Genomic DNA, 23,422 nt, shown 5'->3' on the forward strand with positions numbered 1-23,422 from the left:
AATCCTAGAAGCTTCACGCTGAGATGCTGCATAACATGCTTAAAATCTATGAACCCTGAGTTTAGGAACAGGAAGTCAGGCAAAGTCTGGAAAATCTTCAGTGTTGGGAGTTCTGAGTGGCTTGGTTAAAATCAGTGCTTCATTAGAAAATGGCATCTCTTTGGCTATTGGGCCAGGTGAGAGTGTGCTGAGAGGATCCACCTCCGAGCAAGTGTTGCCGTGTTGCCTTGCTAACGGCAGGGCCACGGGAAGCAGGGAGTTGCCTTCATATCCCAGGCTGATTCTCTGGGCTTTTGGCTCAAGTATGGCTGTTCCTGATACAGCAAGAGGAAAGGATGGTCTGGGCTGTGAGAATGGGCTGCTCAGGAGAGCTTGAGCCAGAGAGAGAGAGCCTGAGGGCCTGGAGAGGAATGTCAGGGGAGAGACCAGGTTTATGGCAAGCAGGGTGAGTGTTGTGGGTAGTAAAATAACTTATGGTGTTTCTTGTTAAAGCTTTTTTTGAGTTATGGATTATCTTGGGGTAGTCAGCTTTCTTCCCTGTTTGAGGGGAATACAAATGCGCTCCCTGATTTTAGAGGGGAGGAGGTCCTGTGGTGAGTCTAAAGAAATTGTGGGGTCTAGTGCTTGTGTCCACTGCAGTCCACATGCTCTCTGCTAAACTTGTGCTATATTAAATACTTGAACCCTACCTCTGCTATCATACTTGTGACAAGGTAAAAAACCCAGTTTCTTTTAGAAAGGATTTCTAAGTCTAATGATGAAAAGAGTTGTAGGAGATCTAGATAGTAGAAGGAAGAATGTTAATACCTCTAGTATTTAAATTCTTTTAAATGCCTTTTTTTTTTCCAAATTGTGAAAATGTTCAGCTACATAATTGTTTTAGTGTCCCTGCAAATCTTGCTTTTTTTGTTTTGGACTCAGAATCGTGTTAATGCAACAGGTGACTTTATGGCATTGTTACTTGATATGAGGTTGATTTTCTTATGTGAGAAGCCCCACTGACTTGGATGAGCTCTTTCTGAGAGTAATTGCTAACCTACAGAAACAGGTATCACACAAAGGAAAGTGTTGATGGAGGTATTTCCATTACAAAGATACCAGGCCGGACTAACAGCCTGGCTTTTGTCCTTTTGTGAAGGAGGATAATCGCAAAGATAATTCTCTTGGCTATCACGTAGCAAGATTGCATGTCAATATGTAAAATTACCTCAAGGAAAGGACTGAGCTGAAAGATCTTCTTTTTGCTGTGTGATAGCCAATGCCTGTATTTCAAAGCCTTACTGTTAGTCAAAAGCTTCTCAAGAATATGCATTTATGTTATCTGCTGTGAAAAGCTTTTTTTTTTTTTTTAGCAACTAGCAAGAAAATATAGAACTGGGGATTGGGGAAGAAAAACTACCTAGCAGCATCTCTTGGCGGTGCTGAACTCCAGAAATATTGGCACTTGGTGCTGGGGAAGAATTTAAAAATGAAACTGTTAATGAGATTAATGAACTCAGTACAGCATATTTGAAAATTACTACTGTACTCACTCCTAGGCTTTACTTTACTCAATTTAAAATGACTCCTTAGTTTCTACTGGCCCCACCTCTGAAATATTTCCTAATAGGAAAGTCATTATATTCTGACACCTATGTGCTCCCTGATCATTATGTTTTGGTAACTGCACACTCCCAGTTTTTCATTTTCCCATACTTTATCTCTTCCCTTTTTTTTGTTGTATCTGTTGTTACATCTTCCATCATGTGATACCCAAGGTTTTGCGCTTATAGAGTGTTTCAGTTGCTCAAAGACAAGTTGAACATGTTAGGAACCTGCCTCTAGGATGGTCAGGGAGGGGGCACATGGAGTGACACCGGCTTAATGCATCCTGGAAAGGCTTGGATGTTTGTTTGGCACAAGGCTGCATGATTCATGGAAAACTGAGGTGCTCTGTACCAAAAAGTGGAAGCAGAACTGGGGGAATTAGGAGCCCTTGGCCACAGATGCTGTTCGCTGTGCTTTGGTAACTCTAATGCAAGTCTGGATTTCAGCAGAGATTTTCAGATGGTTGTGTGATTTGAACATCTAAGACCTTTTTCAACATTTAGTCCTTTTTGGTTGCTTTTCTCCTTATTCTATATGGAGCTGTGTGTTTGAGAACAACCATATTTTCCTGTATAGCAACTTCAGTAATCTCGGACAAAATGACGAGCTCTCAGGGACTGGAGAGAGACAGTGCTACAAGAAAGACCATCCTGGAAAGAGTTCTGTTCAGAGAGTGAACTGTTTGAGGAGCACATTCCAACTCTTGAATAAAATCAACTAAAGTGGAGATTAATGTACCATAGATACAGAACTGTCAGTCTTGCCAAGAGTCATGAAAACACCTTGATTAATTTTGTTGATGGAGACCTGTGGCTTCCTCTTGAGTGGCTGGGACAGCAAAATCTTCCAGGCTCAGTGTAGCAAAAGAGCAGTTCCACAGAACCTTTCCGTTTTATTGGTATATTTAAATTTATTTCTGCCTTTTAAGTTTTTCCTCCATGCATATGTAAACTTCCCCATCACTAACTTGATTAGTGCATATAATATCAAGAATTTGCAGGCTGCAACCTGCTGAAAATGCCTGAAGGCAAATTTGCTTTCCATATACTTTCAAGTCTCCACCCATCCTACGAGGATGACTTCGAAGGCTTAAGCATTTTGCATTTATAGAACTTTTGCAACTGTTCCATTGTGAGGAGATAAATGAATGAGGTTTCAGCTGCTTCTTTTGGGTTATGATAGCAGACTGTCCATAGAGGCAAGTAGGAGTGACCCTGCTGCACTTCTCACCTTTGATATGGCCTTAGAGATGAATTCAAAAGTCCTGAAGTTGGGGGAAAATTGGATTAAGCACGAATCATTGAGATTTTGCCAATACAGGTCTTTAATATGATTACATAATTCATAATAGAGTGTATTATTTACTATTATGTTAGTGAACCAAACCCATCTTTAAAAGTTTCTGAAAAGTGTACTGAATTACTGAAAAGTTTCAATGTTCCCCCTTTTTAAGAATCTGAATCAAAATTTTTCAGGATTTCCATTTAATGAAAACAAATTCGTGGGTAGAGATCCATATTGATTAGATATGTGTGTCCTGGTGGCCTGTTGAGCAGCAGCAATGAACATCCCAGTTATGCAGAAAAGCACAAAACTGATAAAGAAAAATAGATCCAGGAAGGATATATAATATGTCAACTCCTTTTCACACGAGCAAAACCTCATCACCCTGAAGGCAGAGTTGAAAGCAAAATTTGCTTCATACCTTGGTTGCACAAACTGTTGGATGGGGGCCATTAGAACCAGGCAAGCCAGTATTGGCAAGAGGCCTCTTCAGTAAGTAATTCCCACACTGTGTTTTGCTATAAACCCTGTCTGCTTCCATAGGTACCTCTCTGAAGTCACAGATGGCCATTTCAGAAACTATTGCCTTTGTAATTTGTCTGTGTCCTTGACATCATCGCCTCTCCATTCTGTCTTCTAAGCAGAAGGGCCACTTCTTGACATGCCCCCCTTGTAGATACACTTCCACCTTGCCTCACAGTGAAATAAGACAGCTCTCACCAGAAGGAGAATGCTGCCTTGCTTTCATGGGTTACTAGACCAATGTTTGATTTATTTTTTTTTTAAGTTAGTGGCAAAGGTTTCATCTAAGTTGCCTGTAGATCAGCTCAACACCAAGGAAATTGTCTCACTTGTTATCACTTTGTCTTTAAATCAAGGTTGATGCTTTCTTAGGCAGAAAGCATTAACTTAAATGTGAACTGTAGGGCTTGATTCTGTTCACCTGTAGAGGAGAGGATAATTCCTGCAGCTACAGGAGCCAACATTCTAAGTTTTCTGCTTTGCTTCACCTGTCAGTATAGCCGTCCTGTCTGTCTTTCTGATTCTCTCTTCAAAAGAGTGTAACGTTGCTTATGAGTTCTGGATGAGAATAATTACATGCTGTTGATACGATGATTAAATGATTTAGATCTTCTTCCTAAGATCCTGAAGGCCAGCATGGGGTTTTTTTGTGGTGGTTGGTTGGTTGGTTGGTCTGTGTGTGTTGGTCTGCCAGGATTTAGTGAAATCTAAAGTGATTTGGAAACTGGGTTTTCTGGTCTTTAGCTCATGCCAGTTGGGGAGAGGTAAGTGAGCCCCAGTTTTGTCTACTGAATCAGTTTTGGATGTGTGTGCCAGGTGCCAATATTAGTAAGCATTGCTATCACAGAAGATATAGGTTAAGAACAAAATTTACTCATTGTATTCTTAAATAAGCACATCAAACACAATCTGCTGTATCACCAGAGCTGTTTGTGTTAGCTAAGGGCAATGCCCAACATCTGATAATAGCACTGGTGCAACCAAATGGAAAACATGGGTATCTTGCTGCTCCTAGGAAATGTCAGAATTGTTTGCTGTATTCTCAGCACATTAAGATTATCATTAATTTATTTTTAAATTATTTTTTCTCCCTATTGGATTAACAGAAGATACATTAAGTGGAATTGATAGTAATCCAGGGGTGCTTTCCAAATTAGAAAGATGACGTCAGTTAGGCTGCTGGCCAGGAGAAGGGATATCTCATCTATGGTAGAGCCAAACTGGCTCTGGTTTGCTGACTGATAATTCTGTATTCCTAGCTGAGACATTCCAGGTGTAACTGGCTGGCATGGTGCTTGGTTGGTGGGTGGCTATCCCAGCTGTGAGGAACCAGCCTTCAGGGATCAGCCTGGTGGACTCAGCCCCTAGTGAATGCAAGTGGAACTGCTGTGCTGTTCAACTGCATAACTAACAGGAGAAATACAGCCCTGCTTCAGGCACAATCCTCTCTGGAGACGCTAATCTCTCCACTGCTCAACCCTGGGTTTATCCCTGTTCTGTGATTTTCACTTTTCTCCTTTAGATACAGAAAATGCATTTCAAACAAAACTTTCACATGGTCAGAAACAAAACACATCTGAGAAATGCTACCTCCAGTATAGTTTTACTTTTAGTCATCTTCAGTTACACAGAGGGAATGACACTGGCAGTGACTCTGCAGCATTACCACATTTGCTTAATCCTAGTATGGAAGGAGAGGCTGTGGCTAACAGGTTGTTTTTAATGTAATTTCATTTCTAAACAAGTTGCTAATCAGTTCTGAATCATGAGTTTAGAAGAGAACTTAGAGCTTTTGTTAGGCCCAAAATTGTTTATTGTAAAGTTTCTGTTTCCCCCTGGGCAGATAGTGACCCGCACATACTGAAGTTACCCAGAACTGAAAGTAAAATCAAATTCTCTCATTTTATTTCAAATTCTTAACTCAGATCAGGATTGTCAAAAAGGCTCCTTTAGTTTATGTATAGTTCAGACAGATGGAAGAATAAGGACTGATTTCTCAGTGTGTCCTTGGTCTGGGTTTTGTATTGTTCTATAGAGAACCAACCTGAAGGTGTTTGGTGTCGTAGCTTGGCCCCTTTAATGCTGAATTTGCAGGCAGCCTGTAAAGGAGTGTTTTCTTTCATTTTTATTTATTATTTTCTCCCAAAGCCTGTGTCCTGTCAGAACACTGCACCTGTACTTGCTTTCTACTCCAAAGATAAGAGTATTCTGCCATCTTTCAAGTCTCTAAAATAGAAGTCTCCTAGAGAACCTGCTGCACGGGGTGATAAAATACAATCTGATTTTACCTTCCCACATTTCAGATGCTGTCCCACACACTTCTCACTCCCAGAGTACCTCTTAGTTGTGGCTAGATTGAGACGTGCTGGCTAGCACTTTGCTAAACGAAAAGCCCCACTAATTGAGGACAGAAAGGGTACTTGTCAAGGTGTGGAAAGAGCCATGAAAAAGACCATTTATAAAGGGGGGAGAGCAATTAAGCGACCAGTCAATCTGTGTCTCCTTATGTCTGTACACGGAATGTGCTTTGACCGGTATCCTCCCGTGTGACCTTACGGAATGCCTGCGGAAGGTCACTGTGACATCCCTTTCCCTAAAGGGTGGGATGTCACAGCCATGTTGGTGGTTGAAGCAGGGGAGTGCTTTAGAAAAATCCTTAAGTCCTTCTGCTCAAATTCCTCCTCTGGAGATGACTTTGCTTTTATGACCTGCCATTTCTGTGCTTGTACCTGAAAGATGTGTTCAGAAGCTGAAATTTCCATTGTGTTTAACCCCCTTGTGCCCTTTGCTTTCCTGCGTCTCCTGAGCCTGGACTCCAGCATGGAGCAGGTTAAGAAAGAATGAGAGTGGAGCAGGTAGGGGTGGAGCAGGGTCTCTGGCCAGTGAACATAGGTGAGGCAGACAGGCAGTGGCTCTGTGGGGAGGCACAGGGAGTAGTGGGGTCAGCTGCTCAGGTGAGGGTCAGTGTTTGATGGGGAGCTGTCAGCCTGGAGGTAGAAGACAAGGAGGAGAGTGTGTGGGTAGGTACTGGAAGAGGAGGGAGAGCGGTAGGAGTGGGGCGACATGCTAGAAGGGAAGGCGAGTGACAGAGAGGCGGCCAGGCAGGGGTGCAACGAGGGCTGAAGAGCCCGGACTGGGGGAGCGAGCCCAGGCGGGTTCCTGGCAGGGGAAGTGGGTCGGGGTAAGGCGAGTAGCGAAGGCGTGTGGAGGGCAGGGGGTGTTTAGGAGGGGAAGTGGGCAGGTGGCCGGGCAGGGCTAGGCAGGTAGGTGTTCCCGAGGAAGTGGGCGCGGGGCCGGAGGAGGGTCAGCGGGCGGGGTGCAGTAGGGAAGCGGCTTTGGGGCTGGCATGGGGCGGGCTGCGAGGGGCTGCGCCGGGGGCGGGAGGCGGCCCCACCCGAGCCGTGGGGCAGCCCAGGGGCCGCGGTTCCCGGCAGGGCGGCGAGGGGCGGGCGGCAGCCGGTCCGATAAAGGACCGGGCGGCGTCCGGCGCGGGCAGAACAGAGCGGCTGCGGCGGCAGAGATGGGAATGCTCAGCCTGCCCGGCTTTCTGTCCTGCGGGAAGAAGAAGGTGAGGCGGCGGGGGGAGGCTGGCCAGAGGCACCCGGGCAGGTGTGTGAGAATGTAGGCAAGTGTGGATGCACCTAAGCAGGTGGGTTGTGGAGCTGCCCAGGTGGGCGTAGAGGAACTCGGGCAAGCAGGGTGCAGGTACGTCGGCAGCTGTGGGCAGATATGAAGTTGTCTGGGCAGGTGAGATCGAGACAGGTAAAGTGCGATGAGCACCTGGGCATGTGTGAAAGACACTAGGACAGGTGCTTTTTAAAGTGGGCGTACAAGTATGTGCTGATGTAAACATCTGAACAAGTATGGGGGCATCTGGGCATGTGCAGGGGCAGGATAGGGGAGTATCCTGGAGCTGCCCCCAGGAGCTGACAGCACAAAGGACTAAGGCAGGAGTAGGGCAAAACTGTCTGTGGAGGTGTTTGGGCTCGCTGGTGGGACCCTCTCTCACAAATCTGTGCTGTCCTGCCAGAGATCAGCTGGACTGACAGCCCAGCTGGTTATGCCCACCCTGTCCAGCTGCCCAGCCATGTCAAGGTTTGTCTCTGGACAGAGAAATGAGGATGAGACTGCCTTGCTTGCCTGGTGGGTGATCACAAGCCTTCCCTCTTCTCTTCCAAGGACTTCAGTTTGACAAATGAAAAAGATGCCCACTCCAGTGACAGTGATGAGAACTCAGAGCGTGGCAACTGGTCAAACAAAGGCGATTACCTGCTGTCCATGGTGGGCTATGCTGTGGGCCTGGGCAACGTCTGGCGCTTTCCCTACCTCACCTACCAGAATGGAGGAGGTACCTGTGCTTGAATGGCAGGGTTGGGTGGGCACACCTTGCCATCCTGAGGAGAGAGGAAGACAAGCTCCAAGGGCCAGCTCTGAGGTTGGGCATGTTCTGTCAAAGCTGGATGAGAGCATCACCCTGGGAACTGGGCTAGAGCCCACTCATGGGAAAGGGGAGTAAGAGGCCTCTATGTGCTTTTTGGGTACCAGCTGAGAGAGGAAATTGTATTTAGTTTTAATTGCAGACTTGTACCTGAGAATTCCAGAACTCTTCTTATTTACTCACAACCAACATGCACCTTTTTGTCCATGTGCCAATATCCTCTACTTATCTGAATAGCTATTCTTCCTCCCCAGTGCTTACCTCCTGGTAAGTTTATATGTCAGGATATGTTTATAGAGAACAGTTGAATCCCCTCTGCACTTCTGTTTTTCCATGCAAACAATCTAAGCTGGGATAATTATCCCATCTTAATAATTACCCAGATCGGATACTTGGGAAGTGTGAGAGAGAGCCTCTACCTGCTCACACAATGAACTAGTGGCAAAGCCAAGTGGAGGCACTGGCTTCCCTGGCTTGTATTACAGAGCTTTATCTACTTGCCAGGTTACCACCAGTAATTAAAGAGAGCGTAAATAGTAACTGCAGAGAACATACTTATATGTACCTATTTTCTCTGCCTAGCAGCCTTTGAAGTCAAATTCTGGACTGTAAATGCAGCACAGCCCACACAGCTGCACATGGAACATAAGGAGGCATTCTCAGTACAGAAGTTTTATTGGCGCAAGCTTGGCTGGTTTGCATTACTTACAGTTTTGTTGAAGAAAATTGTGAAAACAAAATAAGTTGTGGCATCAGCCCTTGGACTAGATCTTTTTTATCTGCTGCAGCAGAAACTTTGCATTTAAAGCGCATTTGTGCTGCCCCTTGCCCATGATTGATAAAGACAATTGTTACATCTTTGTTTTGAAACACAGGAGTAATCCAGTTAATTCTCTGGGACAATTTGCTTCCTGAAATTACATCAGGTATTTGCAGTTCCTTGCAGAACTGGGTCCTTGATTGCTTGAAATTCACTGAGCATGATGAGAACAGATTCCTGCAGGGATATTGGGTTGTGTTTATGAAACGTGCTCTTGCTTTCCCTGTCTTCTGTGCACACACAAAGAAGTGTTAGTCCCTTTCACATAACAGGGCACTCATTGATATCAGGTTAACATGCACTTTTAAATGGACTTGAACAAGAGCCATCCTGAGATGTTTGACACAGGACTTGGCCAGCCATAGAAAATAATCTTCATGCTTTGATGTCCACTAGCTGCTTAACACGGCTGTTGCAAAACACAACTAAGTACACAAAGGAATGGTTCTGTTCCTCTTTAAATTAAAAGCTGGAAGATTTAATAGAAAGTGGACAAAGCTGGTGGTACCTACAGCTGAACAGTGTTCCTGCTTGTATTAGAGCACATCTTCAATAGATTTTGTAAAAATAATTTACTTTCTATAAGAGAAGCCATTCTTTTTAAATCAGCAGTTCTGACAGTCTGTGTCTCTTCATTACAGGTACTATTTAGTCTTACAGAAAACAGGATTTAGAAACAAATCTCTCTATTTTGAAAAAAAAGCCCCTACAGTGGGGTATTTGATCGGGGGGGGAAAGGGGGAGTATAAAATGTGATAAAACTGTGGTGAATGCTGAAAGATGCATTGTTTTCTCCGTGTGTGTGATTGTGTTTTTTCCCCCATTTTTTGCCTCCTTCTCTCAGGTGCTTTTCTAATCCCCTACACCCTGATGTTGGCATTAGCTGGCTTGCCCTTATTTTTCATGGAATGTTCCCTTGGGCAGTTTGCCAGTCTAGGGCCAGTTTCCATCTGGAGAATACTACCATTGTTTCAAGGTTGGTTTTGTTATGTTTCCTTAGATCTTTTTTATTCCAGTAATAAACTGTTGTGAATTAATAATTTCTTCATGAAGTTACTAATTCTGAGACACTGATACCCATGTAGCAACTGTTCCCAATTTTACAGGGTCACTGTTTTGCTCCCAGGTACATACTTCCTCATTATTCAGTTAATAAACAGATGTTGATTAAAGATTTCCCCAGAAAGGTTCTTGGTTATGAAAGGTTTTATCAATGATTCTCCCAGTATTAAGCAGCACATCACCCTCACTCTAGCTGTCCAGGCGGAAGGAAATAACCCTGTTTTGCTGTGTGAGGGAAAACCTCAGTAAAACAACTGGTGTTCTGTGTGCAACAGATCGAAAAAAAATTCTAGAAGTTGACTTTATCACTGTTCCTTTGCTTCACATCCAGTGTAGGTTGCAAGGCAGTTCTGTGTTGGATGGACTAATTCCGTATTTGGCTGCCAGTGCTGGCACAGACATACAGGTCTGGGTGTTCAGTGCAATACAGTGCACAATCATCCAGCAGCTGTCTTGGGAGTCATCTGCTGGTGTGATAAAATAGCCTAGACTCTGGCTTTGTAAAGTGACGTGTCTCTTGAGATAAGAGAAATCGTTTCACTCTGTAGTGGTCGTTTGTCTCTGTGAGGGTTTGCATTTCATAGGGAGATTTGTTTGGAAACAATTAACCATGTGCTTTACTCACTCCTGTACATCCTGGTGCTGTGCCATGGGTGTAAAGGACTATGCAATGGTTTTGTTTGTCTTAATCTACCAGAGGAGTTAATGTAGGAACAAGGAAGTTTCTTTCTGATGCAACAAGAATTTTGCTTGTCACCTACAGAAACTGGTTGCCCCAACATTTACTCTTTTTGCCAGTCTCTGTTCCGCAGCACAAAAACCTTTCATGAAAGCAGTGTGTTTATTTTTAAAGCAAAAGTTTTTAAGCACAGCATATCTTTTATTTGTCTCTGCAGACAGAAACTTAAATATCATTTCTAAGATGATTGGTACAGTTTGTCAGGCTTTCCCAAACTCACAGAACAAAACTCAATTTAACAAGGGGGAGAACAGTAATACTGGCACAGATTTACTGTAGTTAAAAGCATTAATTACAGTGGAATCTTTAAAATGGCTTGGGCAGTCCAAGTACAGTTTGTTTTATTTTACTAAGTTTCCCTCTGAACTGGGAAAGAACAAAATACTAAATTTCTCCTTTAGACTTTGCAAATATTTTTCTATGGGCCTGATTCAAATTCTGTTTCAAAACCGTGTTTGAGAGGGTCAGTTCGGATCACATCCATCATTTAATGGGTTTAAGATTTCACTGTTTGTTTGCTGTTAAAAATACTTTAAAACCAAACAAAAAACAACTTCACCTTCTTCCCAAGTAGCCTTATAAAAGTCAAGTGAAGGCTATTTGTTTTGCTGGGGTTTTTGTTGTTGTTGTTGTTGTTGGGTGGGGTTTTTTTGAATTTGGGATGGTTAAGACATTGTGTTTTTCTCTTTCCTAGGTGTGGGCATCACAATGGTCATCATCTCAACATTTGTGACTATCTACTACAACGTTATCATTGCTTATGCACTCTACTACTTATTTGCCTCATTTCAAAAAGTGCTGCCATGGTCAGACTGCTTTTCCTGGGCAGATGAATTCTGCAGCAAGACACGAATAGGTACCATATTTACCAGACAGAGTTTAATATAACTGGTTTTGGTAATTGTATTGTTTTCTGGGTGAAGGTTTAGGAGCAAGACAGCTACCTGTGTCTTTGAAAGTCCTTCCTTCAGTTTTGCGTCTGAACACACAAGAGTGATGCTTATCCACTTCCCTGCCAGTTTTGGGTGCTTGGGAAACCTACAGAGAACTGGGCTGAAATCACCTTCTTGGATCAGTTTTTTCTCCTTTAAAACCTCAGCTTTTTTCTAGTACATACAGTCCCTGGAAATACTGCATTCCCATTTCATCAGGCTTTGTGGCAAAAAAATACCTTCCTCCCATGAGACAAGCTACTGCAGTTTTTATCGAGGTTTTTTCATTACCCCTTGCCTTCCCTGTGGCTATGGTAATCCTGAGCACCACTGAGCACTGGTTTCACACTTCATTAACTTTAGAACATACCTCCACATTATTGTTGTGTTTGGTGGCAGATGTAAGGCCAACACTTGTTATCTCACCAGTTTCCATATCAGACCAGTTTAAGGCAAAAGGTGAGGTTGGTGAGGTAATTGCCAGTTAGCAGCTGGAAATGTCTTGCCAGGGAACCAGTGATTATTAAAACAACAAGGACAAGATCAGAACGGATTACATTGTTTACAGTGTTAATGTAAATGTATCTCAACCATATATCTGAAAATCCCTTCTAAGATGCCTTATGTAACAAAAAGTTGATGATTACTTATTGGCAAAACAAAAAATATTTCAGTCTATAACTTGTAAGTGCTGGAGGAATACAAAACTGGACTGAAGAAGCTGTCCTGAAATAGGCTTCAACAAGATTTTGCAGTAAATGCTGATATGTATTCTGATAAGGTGTTCTTTATTGTATGTTCTGGGAAAAAATTCCCAACCCCAGTTTCCATTCCTCCAACCCTGCTCAAAGGAAAATATTTAAAGCACTCTAATAACCCCTTTGCCACAATAAGATGAATACCAGATACTAGATGATCCATGTGTCACCTTGGTTTGGGACAAAGGTTTTCATAAAGTAACCAAGGCTACAATTTTAACTGTGCTCGGTTCTGATTTTTACAAGTATGCTTGAGGATAAGTAAAACGCGGTGAGCACACCAGATTCTTGGTGTTTTGATTTACAGTCAAGTAGCGAAGTCACAGCTGCAAGTGACATTTCAGGTTTGTTTCTAAATATTGTTAGCAGGCAAACTGAAGCTCTAACTGCTTAGGAAACATTTGCTGTAATAGTCTGGTTGTTTTTTTTTTTTTTAATAATAGTCATCCCAGTGTTATTGATTCTTTTTCTTTATTTCAGTAAGTGACTGCAACACAACCTTGCATGGGAAAATCATTCATGCAAACTACTCGTTCATCACAAGCAACAATCTCACATGTATAAATGGCACCATAAACTACAAACCAGTGCAATTTCCCAGTGAGCAATATTGGAAGTAAGTAAATACTTTAAAGGAATTACTAAAAATACCTTTTTATGTATTGTGGTTTTGGATGTACCTTTTATTTTTGTCTTATCTTGCAGTCCAGAAAAAATGTAGTCAAGGGACATGGGCATACAAATCACTAGAGAGGGGACTTAAACTTTAATTGATAAGTTTGGCCTTTATAAAAGTTTATTATGTATAGAAAGAGAAGCAAGTGAGTCAACCTTTAACCAACTGAAAAATACTCCAGTTTAAAGAAGTCCTCTTCTCTGGAGTCCTGGTAGGCACTACTTAGCATGTTTACCTATAGCATATACTTTTATTTTTCTCAGGAGTTACTGTATAAAATATATTCACCTTATTCTAAATCTGGGCCTGTTGTGAAATTGCTGTTTCTTTATAGCCTCATGGTCTCAATTTGCCTCATGTTCCCTGGGTTCCTGGAAACTGATTCTTATGGGCTTTTCTCTTGCTGTCAGAATTTCATGATTAACACCTAATATCTGAGGTGGGCCATACATATGGGAGATGTATGGAGAGATGAGAGCTGGTAGACTTCAAAAAGAGGGGAAAAATACAGTGAAATATACAGCTTTTCAATGCCAATCATGCAATTCCAACTGCATACTCTTGGAAGAGGCTGCAGAGTCTTGTAATAGCACCACACACCAGCTCACTTTTTCCTGAGAAGTAGCTGAAGAGGAGGTGTGTGTATGCTGCTGTCACCTCTCCTCACGGGAGCATTGTGTGCTTTCAGCAAAGTGGCTCTTCAGCGCTCAAGTGGGCTGGACGAGACCGGCAGGATTGTGTGGTACCTGGCTCTCTGCCTCCTCTTGTCCTGGATGATTGTTGGAGCTGCACTGTTTAAAGGAATAAAATCTTCAGGAAAGGTATGTTAGGAAGAGCAAGGAGATGATTTTTGGCCTGATTCTGCCCTTCCAACGTTAGTTGGATGCAGAGAAGTTTAGCACAATGCAGTCCTAATACACCCGCCTCTGCTGGGCTCAGCATTTGGCTTCACTCCTGCTCCTCGGCTTCATAACTGTTACATAAAATAAGAGTAAGGTGCTGATTACAGTCATTAGGTAACACCTAGGCCTCAACTCCACCAGGCTGCCCTGTATTTTGGGATCTTGCTGTCGTGCCGGTGATTCCAGCTGAGTTTTGGCAGTTAACCTGGGCTGTGTGATGGAAGTGTGCATGTGATGGCACGCATGGGTACACGCCCTGGGAACACCTAGTGAGATTATTTTGCACTTCCAGTCTGGTTGAGATGTTTGGACAGTACGGGTCAGGTCCTGTGAACAGATGTGTGTGTGCAGGTTCCTGCCAGATTGTGAAATGTTGTTTTTTCCCAAGAGTTGAAATGATTTTTAGGGACAAGGTACTTAGATGCTTGTTTTCAGAATCTGTCTCTGCTGAGCTTCCATTTCCACATGCTGCAGCATGGTTTTCTGGAGTTTCTCTTGGGCTAGGCTGACTTCAGGCAGGCTGAATTTCATCCTTCCTTACCTGAGACCCTTTTCTTGGTTTTATTCCTTCCTCCTCATACTCTTTTCTCACCTTCATGTTGCATCTCCATCATTTACTTCTTCAGCCTCAGTTGCCTTTGTTCTTTCACCTTTTCTGCACAGATTTTTTCCCCCCCTTTCCTTCTGTCATTGTGCCTTTCTGTGGTTCCTTGCTGCCTGCCTTCCTCTGCTCGGTGTGACGTCTCCTCCTGTTTTGCTTTCTATTTGGAGCTTTCTGCCCTTGTTTCAGTGCTTTGGGGTGGGAGCATCTGTGCTTTTCCAGCCTCAGTTATTTTGCTGCATGGCTCCTCTTAATCTCATGTTCTTTGGGTTCCTGGCAGTTGGCTCTTCCTGTTGTCACTTCTTTTCTCGCACAAAGGCAATCCTCTTTGGAGAATAAGGTAAGACTTGGAAGAATCTGGCTGGGCAGGAACAAGACAGATGAAAAGCAGTGAGAATTGTCTATTCTAGGCATCCAAGCATGAAGGAGATCTTCAGAAATGTCAGACTCATCACATGATGGTGCAGTGCTCTGGCTTGGTGGAACCAGCAGTACTGGGTCAATTACCTGTCTGCGTAACACTGAAGCTAAGACTCAAGAAACCAGAGTACTGCTGAACATAGCCAGTGCGACAATAACTCTACCGCTGGCTTCAGTCCTACTGCGCTAGATCAAACAACAACAGACTAGGTCTGTGTCTGAGAGAACCTAAAAGTACTTGTTCCCAGTAAAGAAAGCTTCTAGAACAGTGACTTAAAATTTTTTTTGGTTTTGTTTTGGCTTTTTTTTGCCGGGGTGGGGTGGGTGGGGGAGTAGCAGGGAGCTCATCAGGAAATAATTCCACCCTGGTTACCTAGTTTTTCCTGGCTTTCAGTTTGCACTTGCTAGAAGCACTACCTAGGAAGAGACATCTGGAGCAGCTGAGTGCAGGCCTCGCTACAGCAGTAAATCATGTCAGAAAAATGCATTTCTGAAACTGGTCAAGTGCTATCTGAAATGTGGATATGTGGCTTGGGCTTTTTGCTTCTGCTGGAATGCAGCTCCAGAACTGGCTAAGCCAGATGGTTTGGTGGTTGGCATGTGTTCACTTCCCTGGCTGCCTGTTTTTCTTTTGTACTGGCAGATCTTAGCCTAAAGCCTGTCCAGTCTTCCTGCATGGAGGTCTATGGATCCCCTCATGCCTAATGTGTGTCCCTGCCCATCTTTCTGCAGGTTGTCTACTTTACTGCACTCTTCCCATATGTCATCCTGCTCATCTTGCTGGTGCGAGGTGCCACCCTGGAAGGTGCTTTGGATGGCATTGAATACTACATTGGGAGACAGTCCAACATCACGAAGCTGATGGAGGCAGAGGTGAGAAGTAGCATCAGCCTAAGAAGTGTGACACACTTCCGTGGTTCTGTGGGCTTGCTTCTTTTTTATTCAGTCAGGTGCTTCATGTCCTGCCCTGTATTTTGCATCAGCAGCTGGTTGTGTAAAAAGTCCAAGCCCCTATTCCAGCTACTCTTAAACTGAAAGATAGTCACCTTCTTCCCCCTCCCTGCCATACCAGTGATGACAACTGTGTTATTGCCTCTAAACAGTTCTTGGGGGTCATGCTGGAATTTCATCTTAGCAAGACCTGCTGAGAAAGTTCTTGCTGATAATTGCTGAAGGGATCCCTGAGTTTGAAATTCAGGCTGTACCTTGCCTGGGAAATTAGCTTGGGTAATTAGGTGGACCAGGAAGGGTACCTTGTGCAAAGAAAGTTGGGACTTATTTTGTTCTGGCTTATGCCAATATTATTTCCGTTTTATCAAAAGCAAGAGTTAGTTGTGATATTTATTTGTGGTACTTATGTGAGTGCTTAGCACTAATTGAGGGGCTGCATCAGAGGCAGAAGTGGTTTGTCTGGGTCACACAAGTGGGAGGGTACGTGGAAATTCTCACTCCTGCAGCCAGCCCTGGTTGTCCTTATTTGTTGCCTCTGTGCCAAGATTCATATCTCAACAGCCCACCTATGTGAACAAATTGAATCTCTTCTTCAGGGCTAGCCCAGTAAGATTTAAGTATTTGGCAGCATGCTTGGGATGTGACCTTTGGAGATCATGGAGATATTATTTGTGATTGAGACTGCAAGGTCACCAGTGTGCTATATTCTATCTTCCCTAAAATTTATATGAAATAAATTAGATATTCAGGCTGAATGGAAAAAAAAAAATACCCTTGGGTTTCAGTGGAGGGAAGACTTAAATGTTTATGATAAGTACTGCAAGTAATACAGTAATTCCCATGTTCTTATTTTTGGTAGGTTTGGAAAGATGCAGCCACCCAGATATTTTACTCCCTGTCTGTGGCATGGGGCGGGCTTGTTGCTTTGTCTTCATACAACAAGTTCCACAACAACTGCTACTCAGATGCCATTCTAGTTTGTGTAACCAACTGTGTCACCAGCATATTTGCTGGGTTTGCAATATTCTCCATCCTGGGACATATGGCATTTGTGTCTGAGAGACCTGTCTCAGAAGTTGTGGATTCAGGTAGGCTGATGGTCACGCTGTTGGTATCGGGACTTGGATTGACCAAGGCATGACAATAACATCCTTCTTTTCACTGCATTCCAGGGTTTGATCTGGCCTTTGTAGCCTACCCAGAGGCTCTCTCCAAGTTACCAGTTTCTCCTCTGTGGTCCTTCTTATTTTTCTTCATGCTTCTGCTCCTGGGCCTTGACTCCCAGTTTGCCACCATAGGTGAGTGGGGTTTTAAGTGACTCATGGCTTTTCAAATGACTATTGCCTTTCTTAATTGTGCTGCTCAAACTCCCTACTTCTTCCTTTGCAGAAACACTTACAACCACCATTCAAGATATATATCCCAAAGTGATGAAAAAATTAAGAATGCCTGTAACCCTGGGTCTGTGTACACTGCTCTTTTTTCTCGGGCTTATCTGTGTTACTCAGGTAAGAAATTAAGATGTTTTGGTAGTGAGTTTAGTTATGCTGCAAGTGATGAACTCAAATCAAAATACCCTTTCCAACTGTTCCTGTCTGTGCGGATTAGTCTTAGAGACTCTTGAATTTCGACAGTGTGCCTGGACACGCGAGTAAGAAATTCCCAGGGGGAAGCTTGAAGAACCTAAGGTTTTCTGTGATTATTGAACTGAGACATGCTTTTAAATAGAAAGCCTGTACAAAGCCTGTGAACTATAAGACTGATTTATCATTCCTCGGTTCAGGAATTTATTTGTGTAATCACAAGTACATGCATACAACATGTCCGTGGCACAGTGGGTACTGCTAATAAATGCTGATGGGATCTTTTTGTTCAGAACTCGCTACCAAACAGGATAGGAATTGAGAAATGGCCTACTCATGTAATAAAAACAAATAGAAACATTAGCTCATGAGCATCTGTAGATTGCATGGTTACTTCTTCTGTGTGTGTGTATATATAAAAATAGTCATACAGAAAAGGAATTTTAAGTATACTGTGTAAAATTTGTTGAGGCAATTGCTTTTAAGGCTATAAAGGTTTACTGCAATTACTCCATCTAGAAATGCAGATTTATGTGTGTAATTAGACTGCGAATGTGAAGGAGGTAATTGTGGTGAGTAGTCAGTTGTATGGTCAAGCAAAGTACGCAAGTCATGAAACAGGATGGGGGGGAAGCTTGCAAGGGACTTAGTACACAAGAGCATGAAATGGCTCAGAGATTGTTTCCTGCTCTGTGATCCATGCTTGTGTTTAAAGCTGAGCTTAACCCCATGGAGAAGTTGTGCATGTAGGAGGATAGAAGCATCCCAGAACTGATAACTGGTATAGCTACTGCTGTAGCTCAGTGTAAGGACTTCAGCACCAACTTTATTCCTGTAAGCTCCAAATTTAAATCTTGCTCTCAGCTGTTTATATATGCTCTGCATATACATAGATCTTGGTTTTAGCATCTATAGTATTTTGCTAGATGTGCTTTTCAACTTTACATAGAGGGATTTAAAGAAAATAATATTCACAAATCTTTACTTGGCCTGGAGAACTGTGAACTTAAAAACTCAGAGTTGTGATTAGTTAAAAGTGTCTTGAACAAACGCATCTTATATTTTTGCGTAAGTATGTTACTACTCAAACTTTAACCTTTAATGCTTGTTCTGCAGGCAGGAATTTACTGGGTTAACCTAATAGATCACTTCTGTGCTGGATGGGGAATCCTTATTGCAGCTGTCCTGGAGATAATAGGCATCATCTACATTTATGGTAAATTATTTCCATTGAAAATACATAAATAAACTAAGCAATCCCAGGAACAGTGTATATCACAGAGTTACAGCATGGTTTTGGGTGGAAGGGACTTTAAAGATCATCCCATTCCAACCCCCTGCCAGGGGCAGGGACACCTTCCACTAGACCAGGTTTCTCAAAGCCCCACCCAGCCTGGCAGGGAGCAGGGATATTGAGCAGTGCCAGGGATATTAAATACTAATTAGTGCAATAAAGAATTTATAACTTAATCATCTGAATAATAATATAATAATAAAAGCTTTAATAATTAATGCTGAACTGGAGAAACTTTCCTTGATCATTGCCTTTCTTTGATCACTTTTGAGTATGCCCACGTGCAAGGGAGGCACCTGCTTTACAGTGAGCCCCATGATTGTCTTCCAACAGGAGGAAACAGGTTCATTGAAGACATTGAAATGATGATTGGAAAGAAGAGCTGTTTATTCTGGCTGTGGTGGAGAATATGCTGGTTTTTCATCACTCCTGTGCTGTTAATGGTGAGTGCACATGACTGGATTGTGTTAGTGTGACAGAACTTAGTAATTTAATATTGAAGAGGTTTCCACGTGAAGATTCAGGGTTGACTGCCCAGTCTATGTGTATAAAAATGGGGCATAGCTGTGCCAGTGAAGTGAACTCTGGGCTGTCTCTGTTTTCTGATACATTCCCTCCTCCTTTGATCCTCTCCAGGACAGGCTGGAGCTTGAGATCAGTTACTAGTGAGCTGGGTCTACACTCCCAAGGACTAACATAGAGCAACTAGATCCTCTGTCTTGGCAGCTGGATTATCTTAATTTTAGACAGAGATTGGTTTGAAAACCTTTTGAGGGAAATCCCATTTTTGGGTCAGATGTTCTGCTGTTCTCCTGTCTGAGACCTTTTAATGTCCTGTTGCATGTCTGGTTTTTGTTACTCCTGTACTTACTAATTGTGAGTGTAGATGGTTGGATTATGTTACTGTGACAGAATTTATTAACATCCCCAATCCAGGAACAGTGGCAAGTCACTCTGGCCAGCACATTACCTGTAATCTGTCCAGACTATAGTTTAGAAAATGCTGCTTAAAACTATCAGATTTTCAAAGCAATATTTGCCAATTTCTAATCTTAGATTTGTTCCTGTATTCCTGTAAGTAGTGGAACATAGGAACACATAAAACATATAGAGAAAGGTACTGGGCCCCAGCCAGCAACATATGTATTATCCAACATAACTTGTTCTCTTAAAATCTTATGTTTATACTTAGTATTAAGGTGCATCTCAGTGTCATTTTTCAGTCCTGCCTTTCAGTCTTGCTGTTTGGTGGTGACTGAACACCAAACGTTCACCAAATGTGCACGACTGTTCTCACAGTCAGAAAGCAAGATGGAACTGTACAGAACTTGTAGACAGCCCTTCTTTTTATTAAACCAGCTTGGAAACAGTGCAAATTTAATGTTGCTGAAAACCTGCTTTTCTCTCTTATTGTTTTTGCCATTTTTTCCAGACTATTTTGGTCTGGTCTTTGGTCACATTTTCACGTCCCAGTTATGGCTCAGTGTTATACCCAACCTGGGGAACTGCTGTTGGTTGGTGCATGATCATCTTCTGTGTCATCTGGATTCCCATTGTTGCTATTGTAAAAATAGTTAAAGCTGAAGGAAATCTTATTCAGGTAAGGGCAAAAAACCCACTGTCATAGCCTCAAATATTAATTTCTTTGGTATTATCAGGAGCACTTGTGCTTTCTTCTCCAACACATTGACTACTTTGACATGTTTTTCAACTGGATTTTTAGACCAAAACATTACCTCTGGTAGTTGCATCAAAGGTACGTCTACCCTACCATGTTATGATAAGAAGATAAAGTCTAATCCTCTGGGAGGATACACACACCATTCAAGAGTGATTTTTCATCAGTTCTGTGGCTGTTCCAGCTCCTTTAAATTCTCTGAAGAATTTCTATTGCTTTCTATCCTGATATAATTTTCTGGAGTTTTGCCTCCCATTGCTCGCAGAAACAAGCAAGTGACAGATCTGAGATATTCTGCTCTTGGTGAGCTTTCCCAAACAGTTGTGTTGGTCACAGCTTTTCCTGTTCTTTGACTTCCACGTCCAGAACCCACTGACCCCAAATATATCTGGAATGATTTTAAACAACTTTGGTGATTTGCCATTTGTTGAGTTGCAGTGCATATCTAGAGCTATAATTTTACTGAATTTTAAAAGTAGCTTGGATAGTAAGACATTAAATGTGTCTTGGTTTTGCTTTCCAGCGCATTGTCAGCTGCTGCCGGCCTGCAGCAAATTGGGGCCCCTACCTGGAATGTCACCGAGGGGAACGATACAGCCACATTGTGGATCCCAAGAAGAAAAAGGAGCACGAAATTCCCACTGTGTCTGCTGCTGTATACAAGCAACAATGAGATGGCTGTTTGGATGACAGTTTTTTAGCATATTATGTAGGTTTTGTCTTTTAACATTGGAAAGGGACAAGGCAAAAAAAAAAAAAAAAAAAAAGGCAAATCAACCCTCCTGCCCTTTAAAATCCAGCCCCCAAATGAAAGCAAGTCATATTATTTATTTTTAGTGCTTTAGTCTTTGGGGAGGAACATGTCCATTAGGCACTGAGATCTCACCAGAGATCTAGGTTGAGAGGGCAGGATAATACATTGCAGGATCCCCAGGCTGCTGGACTGGGCATGCTTAACCCCATCCAACTGGTATCCAGCTGGACTGCAGTTACTGGTGTGGAGGAGAGTAAAGACACATTCTGGTGCTCCCCAGCTGGAGCCCAAAGGTGCTGTGTGTGTGTGTGTGTGTGTGTGTGTGTGCACCCTGAGGTGCAGTTGCTGCCTTCTGCTGTGCTCTGCCACCCCAGTGGCACGCAGTCAGCAGGGAGCAATGAGTGTGCTGCTGCCTGGCACTGTGGCTCAGGGAACATGAATAATTCTTCTCTGTCTAAGCCTTGCTCAGTGTGCTGTGAGGCTGCTCAGGATTTGATGTTGAGTATGCTCTGTGTGTGTGTGTTGTCTAAACAAACATAAATATTGAGTGGCAAAAAATTGCCATCACAGGAAATGCGGCTTAAACATGGTGAAAAGCAGTCTCCTTTCTATTTCTCATTATTCCCCTTGGGATCCCTAAAGAGCTATCCTCTCTGTCATGCCCTCTGCTCAGTGCTCATCTGTCTTTAATTCAAAAATCTCATGTTTCCATATTCTGTCATTAGGCTCTGCAGAATGAAAGCGTAACCATTGAATTCTGGCTTTTCTGCTCTCCTACTCTCATCAATGCTTTACCTATCAGGTTGTTTTCTGCTTTTTTCACTCAGATTTGGGTTTTTCCTTCCAAAGGAGACCCAAAGTGCTTTTTTTAAAAGATTCAAACAGTGTTATGGTAGGGCCAAAAGAAGCAGAAGTTTACTTAAAGTGAAGGTTACAACTACCTTGTAGTGCTGTTATTCCAAAATTTGCTGAAATCATGAAATTAATGAAAAGTTACAAAGTTTGTAATGCAGTTGGGAACACAGACTTGAGCACCTACATAGGCAGGAGGGGGCTGGGTGAAAAGAGCCTGACTTCACTTGTAATACAGATAAATCCTGATAAACAGGGGAAAAAAGGACTATGGAGAGAATGAATACATTTGGTGTGCTGAGGAATGTCTCTCACTGTGATAATGGTTCCTTGGGAACAATGTAGCAGGGTGTTCAGTTGTCACTTCTTCTCAGGGCTTTGTCACTTTTTCTGGACATGAAGGAGCGTGGATAGTGGCTTTCGTGCCCAAGCTGCGTACCTTGGTCTATGTTTTATACTGTTTTGTTTTGGGGTTTTTTTGGTGACAAATCAACACTTTGTGGCAAACAAAATGTGATTTTTTTTTTCCTGTTTTTAATGATTTTGGAACTGGCAAATAAAATGTGATTTTCTGTTTTCAATGGGTTTGGACCTGGAAACTTTTAATGTTGTGTGTGGAGTTGGTGACCACAAATGTTTCTATGATCCTAAGCCTTTGAGAGCTTGAATGGGAAAGATTCAACCTCCAGGGAGTCTTGTCTTATAAAGTGCTATAGTGCTCTTTTGGAGTGGGCTCAGAAAGTACAGAAAGTAATTAAATGGGAATTTACAAAAAAGGACTGTGGGATTTGAGCCTGTACTAGAAGCTGGTAAAGAGGACCCTTTTCCTGCACTCCAGCTGCTCTAGGATCATGGTTTAGCCAGAAAAGAGTACTGTCAGTAGCCTGGAGAGGCTGGGAGCAGGAGAGAGGCTGAATTGCAAAGCTGTGGTGCTCCATCCACTGGAGCTGACAGCAGTTCACACCTGGGAAGGGACAGACTAGGGGAAGAAGGGGGAAGTTAGTGAAGTAAGGAGTGAGAGTACTGAGATGGTGGGAAGGAGATTGGACAAACCAGCTTCAGAAAGAATTCAGGAAACTTTTTGCAAAGGAGATGCTGAAGGCTCATATCAGCCATGTACTGCCCTGCACACAGGGCTCACTTGATGCTGCTTCTGCTCTGGACTTGTCTTATGGGCTTCTAGGAGTTGTTTTCGTAATGGTGCCCTACCAAAGCCCCCCCGAATGACAAATGGAGTGGGAAATGGCTGCTTTACCTGGGCTGACTCTGCTTGGTCAAAGTTAGGCTGACTGATAGTAGTCACAGCTACTATAAAAGGTTTTTTCTTCCTCAATGAAACAATCTCAAGAAGGCTTGAGATAAATTTCTTGAACTAATTTATCAGTGTGTGACAACTCAGCCCATTATGAAAGAGTAAAACTGCATCTCAGAGAAGCATGGAGTCAGTGTGGAGGTGAAGTGTATGTGTGCATCTTGAATGTGATGTGCAGCAGACAAAGCACCAAAAGATGGCCTGAGTGTTAGAATATGCTCTGCTCAACAAGCAAATAAAAGGAACCAGACTTTTGC

At 42.8% G+C, this 23,422-nt stretch overlaps 1 protein-coding gene across 5 annotated transcripts; it reads left to right on the top strand.

Moving 5' to 3' along the window:
• Positions 1–266: 266 nt before the first annotated feature.
• Positions 267–22,434, top strand: SLC6A14 (solute carrier family 6 member 14). Of its 5 annotated transcripts, none has more exons than XM_069015222.1 (14): positions 267–445; positions 7,573–7,741; positions 9,496–9,627; positions 11,147–11,308; positions 12,623–12,758; positions 13,507–13,639; positions 15,474–15,614; positions 16,552–16,780; positions 16,865–16,990; positions 17,082–17,200; positions 18,392–18,491; positions 18,903–19,012; positions 20,002–20,169; positions 20,771–22,434. In XM_069015222.1, the coding sequence occupies exons 1-14, from the start codon at positions 434–436 to the stop codon at positions 20,918–20,920; spliced, it is 1,887 nt and encodes a 628-aa protein (XP_068871323.1). In that variant the 5' UTR covers positions 267–433; the 3' UTR covers positions 20,921–22,434. The 5 variants fall into 5 exon arrangements, with proteins under 5 accessions (XP_068871323.1, XP_068871326.1, XP_068871325.1 ...); XM_069015221.1 differs by lacking the exon at positions 267–445 and adding an exon at positions 6,898–6,961; XM_069015224.1 differs by lacking the exon at positions 7,573–7,741 and having other exon boundaries at positions 414–445.
• The last annotated feature ends 988 nt before the right edge of the window (positions 22,435–23,422 follow it).

This window comes from Aphelocoma coerulescens, chromosome 4A (assembly GCF_041296385.1).
Source record: "Aphelocoma coerulescens isolate FSJ_1873_10779 chromosome 4A, UR_Acoe_1.0, whole genome shotgun sequence".
In the NCBI taxonomy this organism is placed as follows: Eukaryota; Metazoa; Chordata; class Aves; order Passeriformes; family Corvidae; genus Aphelocoma; species Aphelocoma coerulescens.

Excerpts from the sequence above, each read along its gene's own strand:
- SLC6A14 (XM_069015221.1), top strand. The coding sequence starts at position 6,914 with ATGGGAATGCTCAGCCTGCCCGGCTTTCTGTCCTGCGGGAAGAAGAAG. Across the intron at positions 11,309-12,622 it reads CTGCAGCAAGACACGAATAG|TAAGTGACTGCAACACAACC; the intron begins GTACCATATTTA and ends TCTTTATTTCAG. Across the intron at positions 20,170-20,770 it reads CTGAAGGAAATCTTATTCAG|CGCATTGTCAGCTGCTGCCG; the intron begins GTAAGGGCAAAA and ends TTTGCTTTCCAG.